Source organism: Momordica charantia (genome assembly GCF_013281855.1).
Source record: "Momordica charantia cultivar OHB3-1 chromosome 5 unlocalized genomic scaffold, Mcharantia_2.0 BLBB01000005.1, whole genome shotgun sequence".
Classification (NCBI taxonomy): Eukaryota; Viridiplantae; Streptophyta; class Magnoliopsida; order Cucurbitales; family Cucurbitaceae; genus Momordica; species Momordica charantia.
Genome location: NW_028275163.1, coordinates 1,436,355 through 1,453,391, shown reverse-complemented (window position 1 = coordinate 1,453,391; position 17,037 = coordinate 1,436,355). Strand labels below are relative to the sequence as shown.

General features: G+C 36.3%; 3 protein-coding genes across 11 annotated transcripts; 1 reads left to right on the top strand and 2 right to left on the bottom strand.

Moving 5' to 3' along the window:
• Positions 1–896: 896 nt before the first annotated feature.
• Positions 897–6,811, bottom strand: RALFL24 (ralf-like 24). 9 transcript variants are annotated; one of them, XM_088123873.1, is made up of 7 exons: positions 6,589–6,811; positions 6,403–6,502; positions 6,039–6,102; positions 5,857–5,939; positions 4,634–5,288; positions 2,439–2,901; positions 897–1,053 (listed from the first exon to the last, which is right to left on the bottom strand). In XM_088123873.1, the coding sequence occupies exon 6, from the start codon at positions 2,840–2,842 to the stop codon at positions 2,462–2,464; it is 381 nt and encodes a 126-aa protein (XP_087979999.1). In that variant the 5' UTR covers positions 2,843–2,901; positions 4,634–5,288; positions 5,857–5,939; positions 6,039–6,102; positions 6,403–6,502; positions 6,589–6,811; the 3' UTR covers positions 897–1,053; positions 2,439–2,461. The 9 variants fall into 9 exon arrangements, with proteins under 9 accessions (XP_087979999.1, XP_087980001.1, XP_087979997.1 ...); XM_088123875.1 differs by having other exon boundaries at positions 6,596–6,811; XM_088123871.1 differs by having other exon boundaries at positions 6,039–6,502.
• A 2,902-nt stretch (positions 6,812–9,713) lies between these two features.
• AT-HSFA5 (winged-helix DNA-binding transcription factor family protein) lies at positions 9,714–12,476 on the bottom strand. The gene is made up of 2 exons (XM_022291198.2): positions 11,973–12,476; positions 9,714–11,273 (listed from the first exon to the last, which is right to left on the bottom strand). Exons 1-2 carry the CDS (start codon positions 12,198–12,200, stop codon positions 10,095–10,097), a joined length of 1,407 nt encoding a protein of 468 aa, XP_022146890.1. The 5' UTR covers positions 12,201–12,476; the 3' UTR covers positions 9,714–10,094.
• Positions 12,477–13,999: 1,523 nt separating this feature from the next.
• On the top strand, positions 14,000–15,948 carry LOC148211128 (Alcohol dehydrogenase transcription factor Myb/SANT-like family protein). Its single transcript, XM_088124181.1, has 2 exons — positions 14,000–14,100; positions 14,131–15,948. Exon 2 carries the CDS (start codon positions 14,563–14,565, stop codon positions 15,640–15,642), a length of 1,080 nt encoding a protein of 359 aa, XP_087980307.1. The 5' UTR covers positions 14,000–14,100; positions 14,131–14,562; the 3' UTR covers positions 15,643–15,948.
• The last annotated feature ends 1,089 nt before the right edge of the window (positions 15,949–17,037 follow it).

Below are 17,037 nucleotides of genomic sequence, written 5' to 3'. Positions count from 1 at the left end.
AGTAATAATGCCATACGGGAGTTATAAAACCTGATTAACCCAACTCAAACATGTTAATTGGGTTAAACTAACTTATTACTAATTTTAAAATCATTACTTTTACTTTAATTTTATTTCATTCAATAATTCTTTATAGATTATTATTCTCAATCATTTTTAAAAATAACTTTTAAAATTTTTAAGTGTAATTTTTTATTATATAAATGAACATTAAATCACATAGAGTAAATAAGATATGTTATGATGTTACAATATTTTGTAAAAGTGATCCAAATAACTTGAAACAATTCGATCAACTATAGTTGGGGATTCATTATTTAGTAAGGATTGTTTGTGTGAACAAATTTACTACCTGAAATTAATTTGGTTTAAATTGTATATACAATCAATTTCTTGATTTTTGCCAACAGCAAAACTTTAATGATAAGTCTTTCGGAAGAGTTTGGCTTGAAAAACTGAAGTTTAGATTAATGTAATTTGTTTGTATAACTTATTTTTAGTGTGCATAAAAATTTATTGTTTTTAAATGTTAGCATGTAGTACAAAAATACAAACCCAATACTAAATATAATATGGATCACCTTCTCAACCCCAAGTAGCACAAAACTAACTCATGGACCAAATGATTCTCACAAATATTCAAATATCTAATAATTTGAGTCTATTATAACATATAGATTTCATAGAAATGTTGATAGAAATATAATATTCTGATTAACATAAAAGCAATATCTCAGGTGTCAAAGTAACAGAATCAAAGATTCTTCAGCATCCTAGTACTACCAGACTTGCCAAAATACAGATAAGAGAACTAAGCAATGGGCCATGATATATAGAACTGGAGCTTCAAACAAATAATAGCCAGTCCAGTTTATCTAACTCAGAACGCTGAAATGTGTGGTGTTCAAAAGCAATTCCATTGGAAAATGTGTTTATTACATCAATTGTTCAAGTAAATCATAATTCTCAACACTACTTTTTTACAAAAGCACATAAATCAAACCTTCTTGGTTGATGCCTGCTTATGCGGACGGCTGCAGTGCCAGCAACTGTCTGTAAAATTACATTCTTAAAATCAGTAATGATCATCAAGAGTTGATCATTGAATAACCAAATGAATTTTTCTGCTAAATAGTGTTATTTAAAAAACCTTTTAAATTTTGTATGATGTTTGGCTACTTAATGAAAGGTTTTTGGGAGAGTTCCAAAAGAACTTTAGAAAACCATTAGATTTAGAATATAATACAGGTACTTCATTTGTATTCTTTCCAAGTAGTCGTAAGAACAACGAACTTGACTGATTTTAACCTGAAACGCGGTCTGAACTGCACTTGGCAGCACCATATCACATCACATTGTAACAGTAAAATGCACAAAGGAGAAAAATAATTCTGATTGAGAAAATAACCATATTTATGGCATCAATCAGTATGATGACCCTAATCATAAACAGTGATATGAAAAGAAAATACACTTGAGTTCATAGAATCATGGGTCATGGTACACCAAAAATCGTGTAAATTCTTCTAACTTGAACCCACGACCTCAAGGATATTCCTTGAAGCCCAAGCCACCCAATCTATCCTTGAGGACAGAGACCTCCAACACTTGTATTAATTGCTATACTATACTAGCCAATTGGTCTCTTCATTCAGTCCCATATCCAACATCTCCTGTCATATTTTGAGATCCTACTTAAACAATGAATTCCCATGCCCTACGAATGATATATACTCTTTTTTGGAATTCGAACGAGAAACCAAACTTTTATTAAGAAATATGAAAGAAAATATAAGGGCATACAGAAACTAGCCCCAAAAAAGGAGTCTTAAATCTAACTGTGCAGAAAAAGACTCTAATTAGACAAGTGCCTGGGGAAGCACTTGTTGATTTCTCCTAGAGTCAAGATCAAAAAATACTTCCATCTTCCGGTTATGCAAATTTGAAACTCTATTAGGAATAAATTCAGGTTTGTTTACACCTGGAAAAGTGTCAACATTATAAAAGCATCTAATACTCAAAATCACTGATTTCATTTCTCAACCCCAACCCTTCAACATGACTTCAAATCAAGTTACTTTAGTCTCCATAACTAAGTAATTACTTTAACTTAAGGAGCTGAGAATTAAAGTTTCTTCATTTCTTTCTTCTTTTTTTCAAATAGGAACAAAACTTAGCACATAGACCTAAGTTTCAAATAGTATAGTTACGAAGAGAGACCCTCTATTCTATTATTCAAATTCAGCATTGCTTGACAATATCAGAGACCCCTCTTGACAAAATCCTCAAAACCAGAGAGCACAACCAAATCTCTAGTATTTTTCCAAAGTAACCAAAAAAAAACCCCCGGATCTCCCCAGAAATCAAATAAAGTCATCACATTGAACACAGCAAATGCACCATTATAAAAGTAAAACCAACACTATTTCTCAGCTTACCAGGGCATGCAACACAGGCATGTTCAAGTGTTAATGTCGTGCACATCTCTAGCGCATCTAGTAATGACCTCACAGCCTCTGTCGTAGGAATTTGCAGGCCCAGAATGGCATTCATAATATGAAACCCCTGGCCTTGTGCAAGGGACCATGTCCCTCTTAAGAGTATCGTAGCTTATATACTTCTTCTGCATCATCAGGACCCTTCTACTGGTTTCCGACTCCATTTCTGGCTCAGTCAGGCACTCCCCGATCTTCTGGTTGCAAACCCCTTTTGCCATTACATCGATTTCGCTGCCCTTCAAAGATCTGAGATCAAGAATCGCATCGCAGAATGAGAAATGGGTGTGCTGGAAAACAACAGCCAAGAGGATGAGAATAAGGTAGAGGAGACTGGGTTTTGCCATTTTTTAAGCTTTTGGTCTCTGCTTTCGCTGTTTCGTCTTCTTCTCCAGCAATATGGGCTCTGAAAGAGAGATTTTCTTTATTGGTTGGATGCTTACAAATAGTAATGCTTTTATTTTTCGGCTCCGTTTTACAAAAAGGGCAAAGGGAAATCCCTTAGATTAAAAATATGAATATCAAAACCTTTCTCTATCAACAGAAGTTGGTTCTAAATCCATTTGTCAACTACTGCTCAGAATCACAAGAGAGGATTTTTTTTCCATTTTTTTAATGAACTTAAGACATTAAAACTTTTTTTTTTTAATCTGAAATTTTTTCAACTACAGCTCCTATCACTTTTTGTAATATATATTTTTAAAAAACAAGATACTTTACAGTAAAATTACTATGTTGGTATTAACATATCAACTTAACTATTAAATACAGTACTTAACCGACCAACAAAAATACACCTAATCAATAAGAGTCAAGTTTTTCTTAGGCTTTTGGCTTTAAAAAATATAAATATAAATCATTTAACACTGAGCATTCTTTAAGAAAATCATTTTACTCCAAAACCCCATTTTTCAAAGTAATCTTAGTTATTTTCTCATGACAACTTATGGTCAAAATAAAAATATAATCAGAATCTGAAAAGATAGATTTCATTTTTCATCAAATTCTAACATTTTCTCAAAATTTATTTACTATTGGGCATTTTAAAAAATAATTTAAATCCGGATTCTGGGAAATGAAAAACGTATCAATTTAGAAGATAAATCCTAACAGATGAGATTTTTTTACATTATCTCTGTGTTTCTCAAATTTCACCGATAAACTATCATATAATTTATTTATTTTCAATTGAATCACTATAGTACAACTATTAAAAATATTAAATTTATTGGGAAAAAAAAGAAAATAAAATGTACGGTGTAAATAGGATGGACCACTAAGGTTGTCGGTGGGTATTCGGGCATTAATTAAATGGCCCGACCCGACCATTTTTAGATAGGCAAATTTTGTCAAAGACAATCAATTTGCCTTGCCTTTGACGTTAGGATTGTTTGGGAGAGTGGGTTAGGTCCACTCCACGATGTTTTAGAAAATATACTGAACTATTTTGCTAAAACTACATAATTAAATAAAAATGTAGATGTCAATTGAAAATACAGATATTGAAAAAAATTGTAATGAGCATTATCCGTATTTTATTTCTTATGTTTCCAATATCATGTCTTTTGTCTTCCAAAAAAAAAGAGTATGTATAACATGACTTTTGCGATACATTAGCTTCCTAAAAAAGAAATCAATGATATAACTAAAAGTATCTCACATCAAATTATAATATTAATATGTAAGAAAATTGTAGGATATTTCTAGCTTCATCATGAGAAGAGAAGAGAAAAGAATATATATGTGTGTATATTTTTTGATTGATGTAAGAGCAAGGTGTCCACTCTTCATCGAGGGAGGGGTAAAAACAGAAAATTTATTTTGTTCTCATTTTTTAAGAAGAAATAAAATAACAAATACATACATAAACAATATTATATCATTATTAAGATATTACATAAGTTCTCATTACATTTATTTTCTAATAAGAATTCTAATATCTGTCTAGATGGTTTTACTAAAAATGGTTAACATTTAACCCAAAAAAAGATTATTATAGAAACAAAATAGTGCATCATAAAACTAGACACCAAAAGAAATAGAATCTCACATGTGATGCAAAATGCCAATCATAGTAGTTAGAAATAAATATTTATAAAAGTAATTAAATAAAAATAAACTTGAATAGTTAAACTTACTCATTCTTTGAACAGTAACCTCATATCTCGATTTTGGTAGACTCTATTTGATAGATGCAACACGTTTTCTCAACGATCCACTTTGACAGGATGCAATACTTCAAATGGCTCTACTAACTATGTCCAAATTCAAGATTGATAATAAGAAAGCAACAACTTCCTTTAAATCTTGAGGACTAAGACACTTTGGTTCATATGTAAAGTACAACACCAATCATCAACAAGAGGGGGAAAAATATAAAAACACCTCATTTAAATCTAGTATTAATAATTAATAAGCCTAATTAATGGTCTTACTATCTTTTCTACCAACACATTGACAGAATTTATTCTCTCAATAATAAAGCCTCAATAGGTAATAGGTATCTCTCCTAGCACGTACGCCCCAAAGTTCCTAGTAACATAAATTTACACCAATATCTACCCTTCCGTATGATGCTATAACGGGTAAAACTGAAATCAAATATTTCATCGGCATAACTATCTAATTATCCAACATAATCTGGAATGATTGGTCGAAAAGAAAATTTTGCTTTGAAACACAAGCTATCGCAATTTGAAATTATAAATTTTGGTAGACTCTATTTGATAGATGCAACACGTTTTCTCAACGATCCACTTTGACAGGATGCAATACTTCAAATGGCTCTACTAACTATGTCCAAATACAAGATTGATAATAAGAAAGCAACAACTTCCTTTAAATCTTGAGGACTAAGACACTTTGGTTCATATGTAAAGTACAACACCAATCATCAACAAGAGGGGGAAAAATATAAAAACACCTCATTTAAATCTAGTATTAATAATTAATAAGCCTAATTAATGGTCTTACTATCTTTTCTACCAACACATTGACAGAATTTATTCTCTTAATAATAAAGCCTCAATAGGTAATAGGTATCTCTCCTAGCACGTACGCCCCAAAGTTCCTAGTAACATAAATTTACACCAATATCTACCCTTCCGTATGATGCTATAACGGGTAAAACTGAAATCAAATATTTCAATCGGCATAACTATCTAATTATCCAACATAATCTGGAATGATTGGTCGAAAAGAAAATTTTGCTTTGAAACACAAGCTATCGCAATTTGAAATTATAAATTTTCAAAACTATACTTCAGCAGGCAAAGCAACACATACCAATATCGAACAGAATAAGAACAACAATTTGTAATCAATTTAATATGATCACAAGCTGAGACGATCATAGACTTACCATTGGGATTGGTCGAGTTTGTTCGTGCGTCCTCTGATTCTTGAGAGTAAGAAAGTCTACTCGTCCCTCTGCAAATTTAACAGCTGAAAACAAGAAAAGGGGACAACAATCAGAACAATACTTAAGCTTAAGATAACCGACCAAAAAGTACATATTAAGGACAGGTACTTGATCGATTTTACCATTGGGGGGTTGATCGTAATCCTCAAAATTGGAAAATACTACAGTGCCCCGAATGCATTATTTCTGTACGGAGGTTCGAACTAAAAACTTCATTAAAGTGATATCAATATGTTGTTCATCGCCCAGATTCTCCAGTTCCTTGGACAACAACTTCTTGTATAAACCATTTTTACATAATTAACGGTAAGTTTATTTTCACTTGAACTAATCTTCCAATAATTATTAAGAATCAAAACATTTAGAAATGCATAAAAAACGATCTTAAGTGTCGCATAAAAAATTAATACAAGCATAGTCGATAAACAGATTCAAGGCGCCACGATACGAGCCAAAAAAATCTATCAGAGTTATCGAAATCATTACCGCCGGACATCGGCAGTGATTGGAGACCTCCCAGATTGATCAATAGATGAAAAGAGATTGAAATTCTGGCGAGTATTCTCTCATCCAATTTCCAATGATCCTGTTCAATGTGAACAATGTAGCTTCACTGTGAGAAACAATAAAACCCTAATTCAAAAAAAAATCCGAAAATGGAAGATGAAATACCTTATACCTGGGAGGGAAACCACGAGAGAACACAAGAAACGTCATCTTGCAATGCAGAAGAATCACAATGGCATTGGAATTCCGGTAACGCAACATTGTATTTACAGACTGCATCCGAGAATGATACAAAAACCCTAAAAAACCCCTAGCGAGAGAAAACTGGGAATCTGAGCTTGAAACAGAGAAGATAACCGACGAGAAACTGAGGAAACGAAGCCATCGAAGAAGCGGGAAATGTATGAAAGAGAAGTAATGAAAATTTCGCTATTTATAGAAACGGGTATTTGCGTACGATGTACGCTACACGGACTGTACACGGTTTCGATCATGGGCTTCAGTTTAAAGCCCAACCAGAGGCCCACGTTACGAAGTTGTCCAGATCAGTTTCTGGGCTTGTTATATCCATTCGGCCCACTAGACAAAAGAAATAATATCTAGAAATAATAAGCAAAATGTCAATTTACCATTCTACCCTCACTTATGACATGATATTACCATTTGTTCCCACGTCTCATTTTCTAGTCATTTAAATTACAAGTTTAGTCCGAACTTTTAAATTCGTGTCTAATATGTTCATAAATTTTAAAATCTGTCTAATAGATTTAAATTTTAAATTTTGTGTATAATCCTAAACTTTAAATATGTATGATAGATTTTCAATTTTGTGTGGATAGGTTTGTGATATATTTAACTTTTTTTTTTATTAATTCAATGAATGCATTAGATATAAATGGAATTGTTTGTATTGTATAATAGGACCATAAACCTTCAATATTGTGTTTGGTAAGTTTATGAATTTGTAAAAACGACGATTAGGTTAGAGATCTATTAAATACAATTCAAGTTTAAATATCTATTAGACACGTAATTAAAACATTTTAAAGTTCATATATGTATTAGATACACAATTGAAAAACCAGTGACTTATTATAATACTTTTTAAAATTCAATGAACGGACGCATATCTAAAAATTCATGGACTAAAACTTCTAATTTAACCTTTATTTTTATTTATGGTTGGATATGAGATATTAATTGACCTGTCGATATGTCCATATTGATAGAAAGTTGAATTTCTATGATAAAATATAGTTGTCAACCTTTTCGTTCACGTTGATATTTAAAACTTCTTTGAATCTTCATTAATTTTGCTCGGGAATCCTTTTTTTTTTATAAGAAACATAGAAGATGTATATTAATCACAAAAATAACAATTTAAGGGCAAGGGACAGAGGAAATCCCTTTTCGAATGAAGCTACTTTCAATTTTGAATGATAGAACAAAGAGAGTAATCACAAAAGAATTTGCTAAAACTATAACACCACTTAGAAGTAGTAAGCGGTACGTTAAGAGCTGTCCTCAAAAGTTCTACGATTTCTTTTCAACCACATTCCACAACATCGCTACGACAAAAAAAAAAAAAAAAAAAAAAACCCACAGAGATCTTTTAGCATTTTATAACTACCACGGTGAGAGCTTGAATGAACCAATCATGCTCTTGGGGGTACATATGCTAATCTTGGACAAATAATAAACTTGGTACCAGCACTCGTAAGCTATCAAGTAGTGTATAAACAAGCGAAACAGAAGGAGGAACATTTTATTTGGAGTTAATTCCGAAGTCGGCGAACCAGCGACCAAAGGAAGACTTTTTATCTTCTTTGAAAACTTGGACTTTTGAATTGCCTTAAGGAGGAGAAATTGAAGAACCTTACACGGTTCGAGAGGTTTAAATAGGTGGATTTAGTGGTGAAGGTTCTAGAAGCGTCGATATTACATTTCACCCCGACTCTAGAATTCCCCAATCTAACTGAATCAAGCTGATTGATCAGCCCAAAAAAATCTTACAATTTTTAGAAATGGTTTACATCATAATATTTCATATATGTTTGAGTAACGCTCAAAACTTTACCAAAAAATGAGAATTTTCAAACATCATAAAATATGGGCATTTGCTGGTGAGTTCTAAGAATAAGAGGCTGAGGTATTGGGTTTTGTTTTTCTTTTGGTGGGGACGGGGGCGTCATTTTCAACTTACGACTGTTTCCCATTTTGTACATAACCTTTAATCACAACCACCGGTAGCAACACCACTCGCTCACAACGGAAGCATTTAGAAATTTATGGTTCGTTTGGTAACGTTCTCGTTTCTTATTTTTCGTTTCTAATTTTATAAATAATTCTAACATTTGATAAACTATTTATGTTTCTTATTTCTCATTTTTTAGAAATAATCTCAAAATCGAATAAATATTTTGGAAACAACAGAAGCAAATTTCTTGTTTCATTTTCTAATTTGTTCAAACATAAATAAAGATTTTGTTTTATCATGTATTCATACATGAGTGTTGAGACCATGCAATCCTATTTTTCTTTATTTAAAATAGAACAAACAGAAACAAGAAACAAAAACATTACAAACGAGCCTTCAATGTCCTAACAAATTTTCCTAAGATATTTATAGACAATTCAATATCTGACATAAGAGACCTATCCTCAAAAATCTTCCTAAGATATTTATGGATAATTCAATATCTGACGTAAGAGACCATTCTATGCTTTTATCATACCATAAAATATAGCTCGAATGATAAACATTGCCAACTTATTCGAAAACAGGAAATGCTTATTTGTTTGATTCATTGAATTGCTTCATTTTCATGATCTTTTCACTAATATTTGTCAACACTAATATCTACAAGATTTGGCATATAAAAACTTCTCTGGTCACTGGTCAACATCTTGGCTATCCATTTCTCTATCTTTTTTTTTTTGTAACTAGGAGTTGGAGCTTTGATCCCCTATACCCAGTGGCACCCATCCCAAGGCTCGGACCCAGGAGACATCAAGGATTTTTGGTATGAAGCTTACCGAAATATTTACCAAAATATTCGAAGTTGAGACCTCTAAACCAAATACCGCAAGCTCTTACCAACTGGAGTGCCATTGGAAGCAACATATTCGTTATCCAACAATTTAAGTATCATATCACTCGTCTACAAACAGAACTTTTTAGCAGCAATATTCATAAGATTGAATCAAAATGAACCAAGACAGAGTATATTTTGTTCAATAGACAGATGGAATCAGAATGAACTAAGACGAGTAAATTGGAGCCAACAAAGTACAAAGCACACTCCATGCCAACCAGGCAAAGAGCTCAATATAGAACACATGTGTGAGTATTAGCAAAATTTCCATCCATTTACAGATGTAAGTACTCATGGTAAGTTGTGGTGCAGACAACTCTAAGCTAGGGTATACAACAATAAGTTGTAGATTTACCTAGAACAACAATATACATTGTTGCTGTACCACGACGAACTCGTCGCGACAAAATACGAGTAACTCCAATTAACAAATCAAAGAGTAACCATAAGAAGTAATTGCAAAATCCTATGTTAGAATTCACTTATTGTATAATTGAATGTCGAAATCATTGTGAATGATAGAACCAGAGAAACCTATGTAAAGTGTCTCGAAATGATTTGGAATTACCTCTCTAGTTAAAGAGACAGGCCCGATCTCCCATCATCAGGCTCCTTGTATAAAGTTGCCCTGTAATTAGAACTTGCCTCTTCACTTTCAGGACAACCTGGTCTTTCAGTAAGAAACTGTTCCCAGAAGAAATCATTGGCTCTAACAGGAGCGGCTGCGGCTGCGGCTGAGGGCCCATGATGGTTACTTAGGTTCTCTTGGGGACAAAATGGCGTTGTTCTTTCATCAAGATTTATGTTCTTAGTGAAGAGTCTCATGTCTGCTTCTTTTCCATTTGAATCTGGAGACTTTCGAGCAGTCTGACCCAGTTGTGGCATTCTAACTGAACAAGCAGTGTCGTTGACGCGCAGGGAAGAAGATGCAAGAGTGAGATTTAAATGACAGGAAATGTGACTTTCTCCATCTTCTTTGGAACTAGCACTTGGTTGCGACAGACGTGGGCTCTCGTCGTTAGGCGATTTCCCTGACAAAGATGAATCCCTCTTCAATATAAATGATGTCCCAGTGTCTGAGAGATCTAATGTTTCGGTTGCAAAATGAAGATTCTCTTGGACGCCTCTAGTATCTATTTTTGACATATTTCTTTGTGAACTTCCCCCTTCTTCGTTTGAACTCTGGGTGCTACATGAAATTAAGTTAACATCCGAGACGGTTGATGATTCTAACCTCAGCTTATGTGAGAAATCCTGATGAAAAATATTGCCAGACTCAGACCTGGAACTGCTATGGTTGTCCAAAAAACTATTTTCAATGAGTGGCTGTGGATGATCAGCTTGAGGCAGTCGTCTCTTTTTGTTAAATGCTGTGAAGTCCATAGACTCGACTCTTCGAGCAAGATGTTCAACAAAAGATGGGTTTTGAACAGCCTTTTCTAGAAATGCCAATAAACTCTTCTGCCTTTTTTCCATGCTTTCCACCTTCACCGTTAGATCTCGCACCTGATGTTTAGCAGTGGATTTTTGCTGTTTGAACCTTGAGATATTAGCTTCAAGTGTAGCCTTTTCACGTGATAGCCTCTCTATTTCATCTTCAAAAGCAGCTCTTTCTGGATCTACAAGAGATCCTTGAGGATTACTGTGACTATGAATTGGTTTCCGACGATGGATGTTCTTTAGTAGATGCTTTTGATCCTTTATGAAGTCTTCGTTAGCAAATTCCCATCTCTCAGAATCAATCTTCCGAAACCCCTGCCACCAAAATTAAAACTTGTGAGTTTTGGCTACTTTTTAATACCGTTTTCACTTCAAAATTTGGAAACGAGAGAATATGATAGTTTTCTTATAAAATGTGGTCTACAATATTGATCATTCAAAAGACTCTAGGATATAGGAATGATCATAACCAGCACATAATGACCATACAGATGCAACGAAACCATTTATGTACCACCCTTCGAACCAATTCCACCCATAGTTCTTCCTTTACATGTTCATGAATCGCATAATAATAAGTTGGGAGCGCAAATGGAAGTGGAGAGAATTATTTAGTAGTAGCTCAACTAGAGAGAGATCTGAGTTGCTTGAGCCTTTCCAGAATTCTTCCCTCGGAGATCGAGTTAATTTTTCAAAGAAACCGATATAAGAATCTCGAAGCATAAAAGAACAGAATTAACAAACGAAATTACATTCATCAACAAAACACGTGGGTTCGTAAATAGTTAAATCATGAATTGAAGCTCGTAAATACTGAACTATAAGGAATTGCTGCAAGCCATGAGACGAATGCATAAACACATATATACATATCGTCCTAATGAGGTAAACAACAATAAGAAAATCATAATTACGCAATAAGGAACATGCTCCGTCTCCAATTAACAGGAGGAACAAAATCAAGTCACGGAAACGCCAAAATTACCCTCGAGATGAGAATTTCCGGAAACTTACATAGGTATTAAGCTGCCGAATGAAGCTGGAGAAGTTATTATGCTTGAAATACGTAGGAAGAAGAAGGCGAGCGAATTCAGGAGGATTCCAGACCACGAAGCTCTTGTTCGAAGAGGTCCAGGATACGATCGAGTCCGTGGCCGAGTCGTCCACCATGTCGTATGTCTTTATGAGAAACGGCGCCGGACCAGCACCGCCGGCGCCTCCGCCTCCAGCAGCTGCCTCCATTATCCTTGAACGACGGCGGACCAGGATCAGGATCTGAAACAATCGGTGGAAGCGGGAGAGAGAGATTTGGAGATGAAAAATTACGCGGAGGATATGGTGGTGGTAAGAATTGGTGTGAAATCGACAGGTAAGGTAAGGTTCGTGTTCTTGTTCTTCCAGAGATTGACTTTGCTCCACCCGCTTCTTCGCCGTTCTCTTTTTTCTTCTCTCGTTTTTTTTTTCACGAACAAATATAAAATAAAAAGATGAAAAAAAATATGACCGTAAATTTTCAACGAGAGGGGTTGTTGGTTGGAGACTTTGGGAGACTTTTTTTTTGGTTAAGTCGTATTCTTTATTTAATTTTATTACTTTTATTTTGATATTGTTGAGGTGTGATTTTATCTAAAGTGAAACTTTTTGACAAGATAATTTGTACAGATATCTACGTCCAGTATTCATTCTAATGTTTGAATTATTAATTTATTACATAAATTAATGTAGTGTCGAGTCAAGCAATACTAATGTTGAGTATCCATTCTTTAGGAGATTTTACTATTTATAGAGAATCTCGAGATTTGACTCATGTACCTAAACAGTTTTTATTTGCCCCTGAGCACTTAGCTTACGTAAAAGTAGTAAGTTAGGGTGGCAAGGTAGATGTCGAGGCGGATCGTAAGTTTGCAAATTTTGTAACTGTGGTTGAGGTGGATGATAGATGTCCAATGGCACAACTTTTAGCCAGTTTGGCAACTGTATGGTAGATGTCGATGTGGGTTACATGTCGGCGATCTTTTTTGTTTGATGGCAGTCAAGGTGTTATCCACCTCGCTCTCGCATCCTCATCTCGAACTTTTATATATCCACAATCCAGTCAATCCATTAAAGAGCCAAGCTAGATGTAGATTTAAGGTGGAGATAACTAGCATAGATACATACATCAGTGTAGTGTTCATTCTGGTGTTTTAATTATTAATTTATTACTTAAACTAAGGTAGTGTCGAGTTGAGCAATACCAATGCTGAGTGTCTATTATTAAAGAGACTTTGCTATTTATATAGAATCTCGGGATCTGACTCGTGTACCCAAGCGATTCATATTTGCTCCGTAAAAGTAGTAAGCTATGATGATAATGTAGGTGTCAAGGTGGATCACATGCTCACAAATTTCGTAATGGTGGATGAGATGGAACACCTTGGCATCCAATCAACCACTACACAAGCTCGACTATATGTCAGATGGCAGGTGGCGCAACTTCTAGTCAGGGTGGTAATTGTATGATAGATGTTGAGGTGGGTCACAGGTCGATGATCCTTATTTTTTTATGGCAGTCAATGTGGTATCCACCTCGCCGTGTACTTTGTTAATATCCACACCATCCAGTCAACCCCTTAACGAGCCCATCTAGATGTAGATTCAAGGTGACATAACTTTTAGAGTTATATATACCTAGTCAACGAGTTTTAAAGTATTCAAACTACACCCTTAAGATTTAGATTCCACATATGACATGTCCCCACTATTAACCCATCAAATATAATGCTTGGTAACACTTTGTTTTTCCCACCCTCCCACCCTTATTTCATCCACCCACCTTACTACGTTACAGACGCCACTTCATGTTAAATCATTACTTACTAATCAAATCAAAGCACACAAACACTCGTTAGGATAAAAATTTTGGAAAATTCAATTAAATAGAAACAACCCAAAAATTCAGAAACTAAAATTAAAATGCAGCCAATTTAGAATAATTTCCAAACCAACCCATTTTTAGATTCCCCTTTTTATCCTTAAAAAAAACTACTTAAACAACAAAAAGAAAAAATAAAATAGAGAGAGAGAGAGAGAGAGAGAGAGAGAGAGAGAGAAGAAAAAGCTAGCAGGAGCAGCGGCCACATAGAAATGGGAAAGGGCAAGGGCAAGGGCAAAGGCAAAGGCAAAGGCAAAGGCAAAGGCAAAGGCAAAAACCAATTCCCCAAATTGAATTCCCAAAATTTGCTCCTCCACTCCACCGGTCCACCAACAAAAAGCAAGGCCACCACCAAACGAGCCCCACTCCCCACGCCACCCTCGCCCACCCACCCTTGGCGGCGGCTCGCCATCCCAATCCCCCAATCCCCTTTCGCCATGTCAGACGTGGACCTCTCCCCCTACGCCGCACGCGCATTTTACCCTCCCCCTCCCCCGGCGCACGTTAGCCCTCCCCCCTTAGCGGTGGCCTCCCAACCATCAAAAACCTGCCGCTTTCTCCTCCCTCCTCCACCGCTCCCCCCCCCCTCTCTCTCTCTCTCTCTCTCTCTCTCTCTCCCATCTTCTTCCCCAGATCTCCCTCGATCCGCCTTTGGTTTTCCCAGATCTGTGATCTGCGCACTGTTTCTCCATGGTTTCCTCTGCCATGGGATCTCCGTCGTCCCCGATCGACGGATCTCCCCCTTCCTCCAACCCTCTCCAGGCTCTGCCTCTTTCCGTGCCTCCACCGTCTAATCCGCCGCCGCAGGCCACGCCTTCGTCCCGCCGGCTTCCTCCTCCTTGCTGGTCCCATGAGGAGACCATTGCTCTCATCGACTCCTACCGCGACAAGTGGTACTCGCTCCGCCGCGGGAATCTCAAGGCGACTCACTGGCAGGATGTTGCGGATTCTGTCTCTCATCGCTGCCCTAACGCGTCGCCGCCGAAGACCGCTGTGCAGTGCCGTCATAAGATGGAGAAGCTGCGGAAGCGGTACCGGACGGAGCTGCAGCGCGCTCGGACCATGCCGCTTTCGCGATTTACTTCCTCTTGGGTTCATTTTAAGCGGATGGACGCCATGGAGAAGGGCCCGTCGGCGAAGCCCGTGGAGTCGGATAGCGGTGGGGAGGACGACGATGAGGAAGAGGAAGATGATCAGGAGCTGTATGAGGAGTTTAGGAATGCTGGGGCTTCTGCTACTCGGAGTGTGAGGAAATTGTATGGGAATGGGATTGGCAGTGGAGGAGGGAGTAACAGTGGCGGTGGTAATGGCGGGGGAGATGGAGGAGCCGGTGGATTTCGGATTAGAATTCCGACTGGGGTGAGTATAGCGCAGCCAGGGTTGAAAAATTACCCGAAAGCTGAGCAGAAACTGAACCCCAATTCGAATCCAGCTTCCGGGATGAACGCCGCGGGTGTTAATTTTGGAACCAGAGTCGTGAGAGAGTCGAATCCCGCGAGGCCAGTGACGGGGAAGAGAGGGGAGAGGGAAAGAGAACGAGACCCAGTTGCAGAGATGGTGTCCGCCATTAAAGCTCTTGGAGATGGGTTTGTGAGGATGGAGCGAATGAAGATGGAAATGGCCAGAGAAATCGAAGCCATGAGAATGGAAATGGAGATTAAACGAACAGATATGATTCTGGAGTCACAGCAGCGGATTGTGGAGGCTTTTGCAAAGGCAGTTACTGAAAACAAAAAGAAGGCTAAGAGAATCCCTTCTCCTGAGGCCTAAACTGGCCGCCCCCTTCTCTTCCATCTCCATTTTTGGGCTCAAGTTGCTTAAATTCCAAAGGGGTTTTCTTCCTTCTTTCCAAACGATGATTGGTTGCAGAGATTTTCAGCTTCTGAAAGTCGAAAAATGATCCTAGTTAGGTTCTTTTTCTAGTCTTTTTTTTTCATGCTTTGTTCCACTTTTTTTTTTTTCCTTTTTACATTGTTTCTTTTTCTCTTTTTATCCTTAACTGGATTAGCTAGATTGTCTAATCGATGTAGCCATAAAAACTTTGGTAAATTTTCACATATAGAGGTAAATTATTCAGTTTGTTTGTTCTCTGCAAATCAAAGTTTCATTCTGTTCGTGTTTAGAAAAGAGAGAGCTTCCTCTTTGTTCTGTCTGAATATTCTGAACTTGCTGCAAATTTGTAGCTCCCAAACATGGCGGAAGGAAACTTCAAAAATGGAGAAAGAATCTGATAATGGCGAGATTCACCTAGAAAGAGTTTATATCATCTGCCATTTTTGAAACGGATGAACTTGATTCATCCAAATCCGACAATCTCTGTTTCTGTTTTTACAATTTTTTGTGAACAAGACGAAGCAGGTGTTGGAACTTGTTGACAGAGTGGTATCTTTTAAAACGGGAGTGTCTGCTGCTTTAGTTGATGGTGGCAGAGTTCATTGTTGGAGGATTTGAGGAAAAAAGATGGCCAAATTCTTTTGGATTTCTGAGCTTCTGTGTTCAAAGCCATTGAAAGAAATAAGGCCTTTTTTTAGCCCTTTTTTGATGCAGTTTATGAGCAAATGCATTGGTACTGTGATTAAAAGTGGTTTTAAGAAGGTAGAAGGGTAGAAAGTGAGAGTGCTTTTTCTTTTAATTCTTCTTTTAAATTAATTCATTTACTTTTGAATTGTCTATTCTAGTTCTATTTCAGTTCATTAATTTGTTCTTTAATTTTTATTTCAGTTCATTGATTTGTTCTTTAGTTTTTAAGTGTATTTTGATGTGGCTTTGAATATGTGGATAAATGTGTTAACATAAACATTATTGGTTTTCTTTCAATCAAATAGACACTTTTAAAAGTTTTTTTTTTTACCCCAATGAGGACACTTTTAAGTACCATAATAAAAATAAGTTTGAATGTTCACTGTAATGAATATTTTTATTTGGCTGGCTATACTTGAGAAATAGAATGGTATCCAGTGGAACTGAAATCTTAATTCTTATAGATTCCAATATATATTCACTAGATATTTGTTTGGTCTGTAAATTGGTGTTAGTCGCGGATCTGGATGCTCGTTGCTGGAGTTCGCGTGGGTCAGTCATCAGAGGTCGTGAAAAAACATCGGAGTCTGCTGCTATTGCCAGCATCGCTCGACGACTGTTGCTACCACCGCAGTCGAATATTTA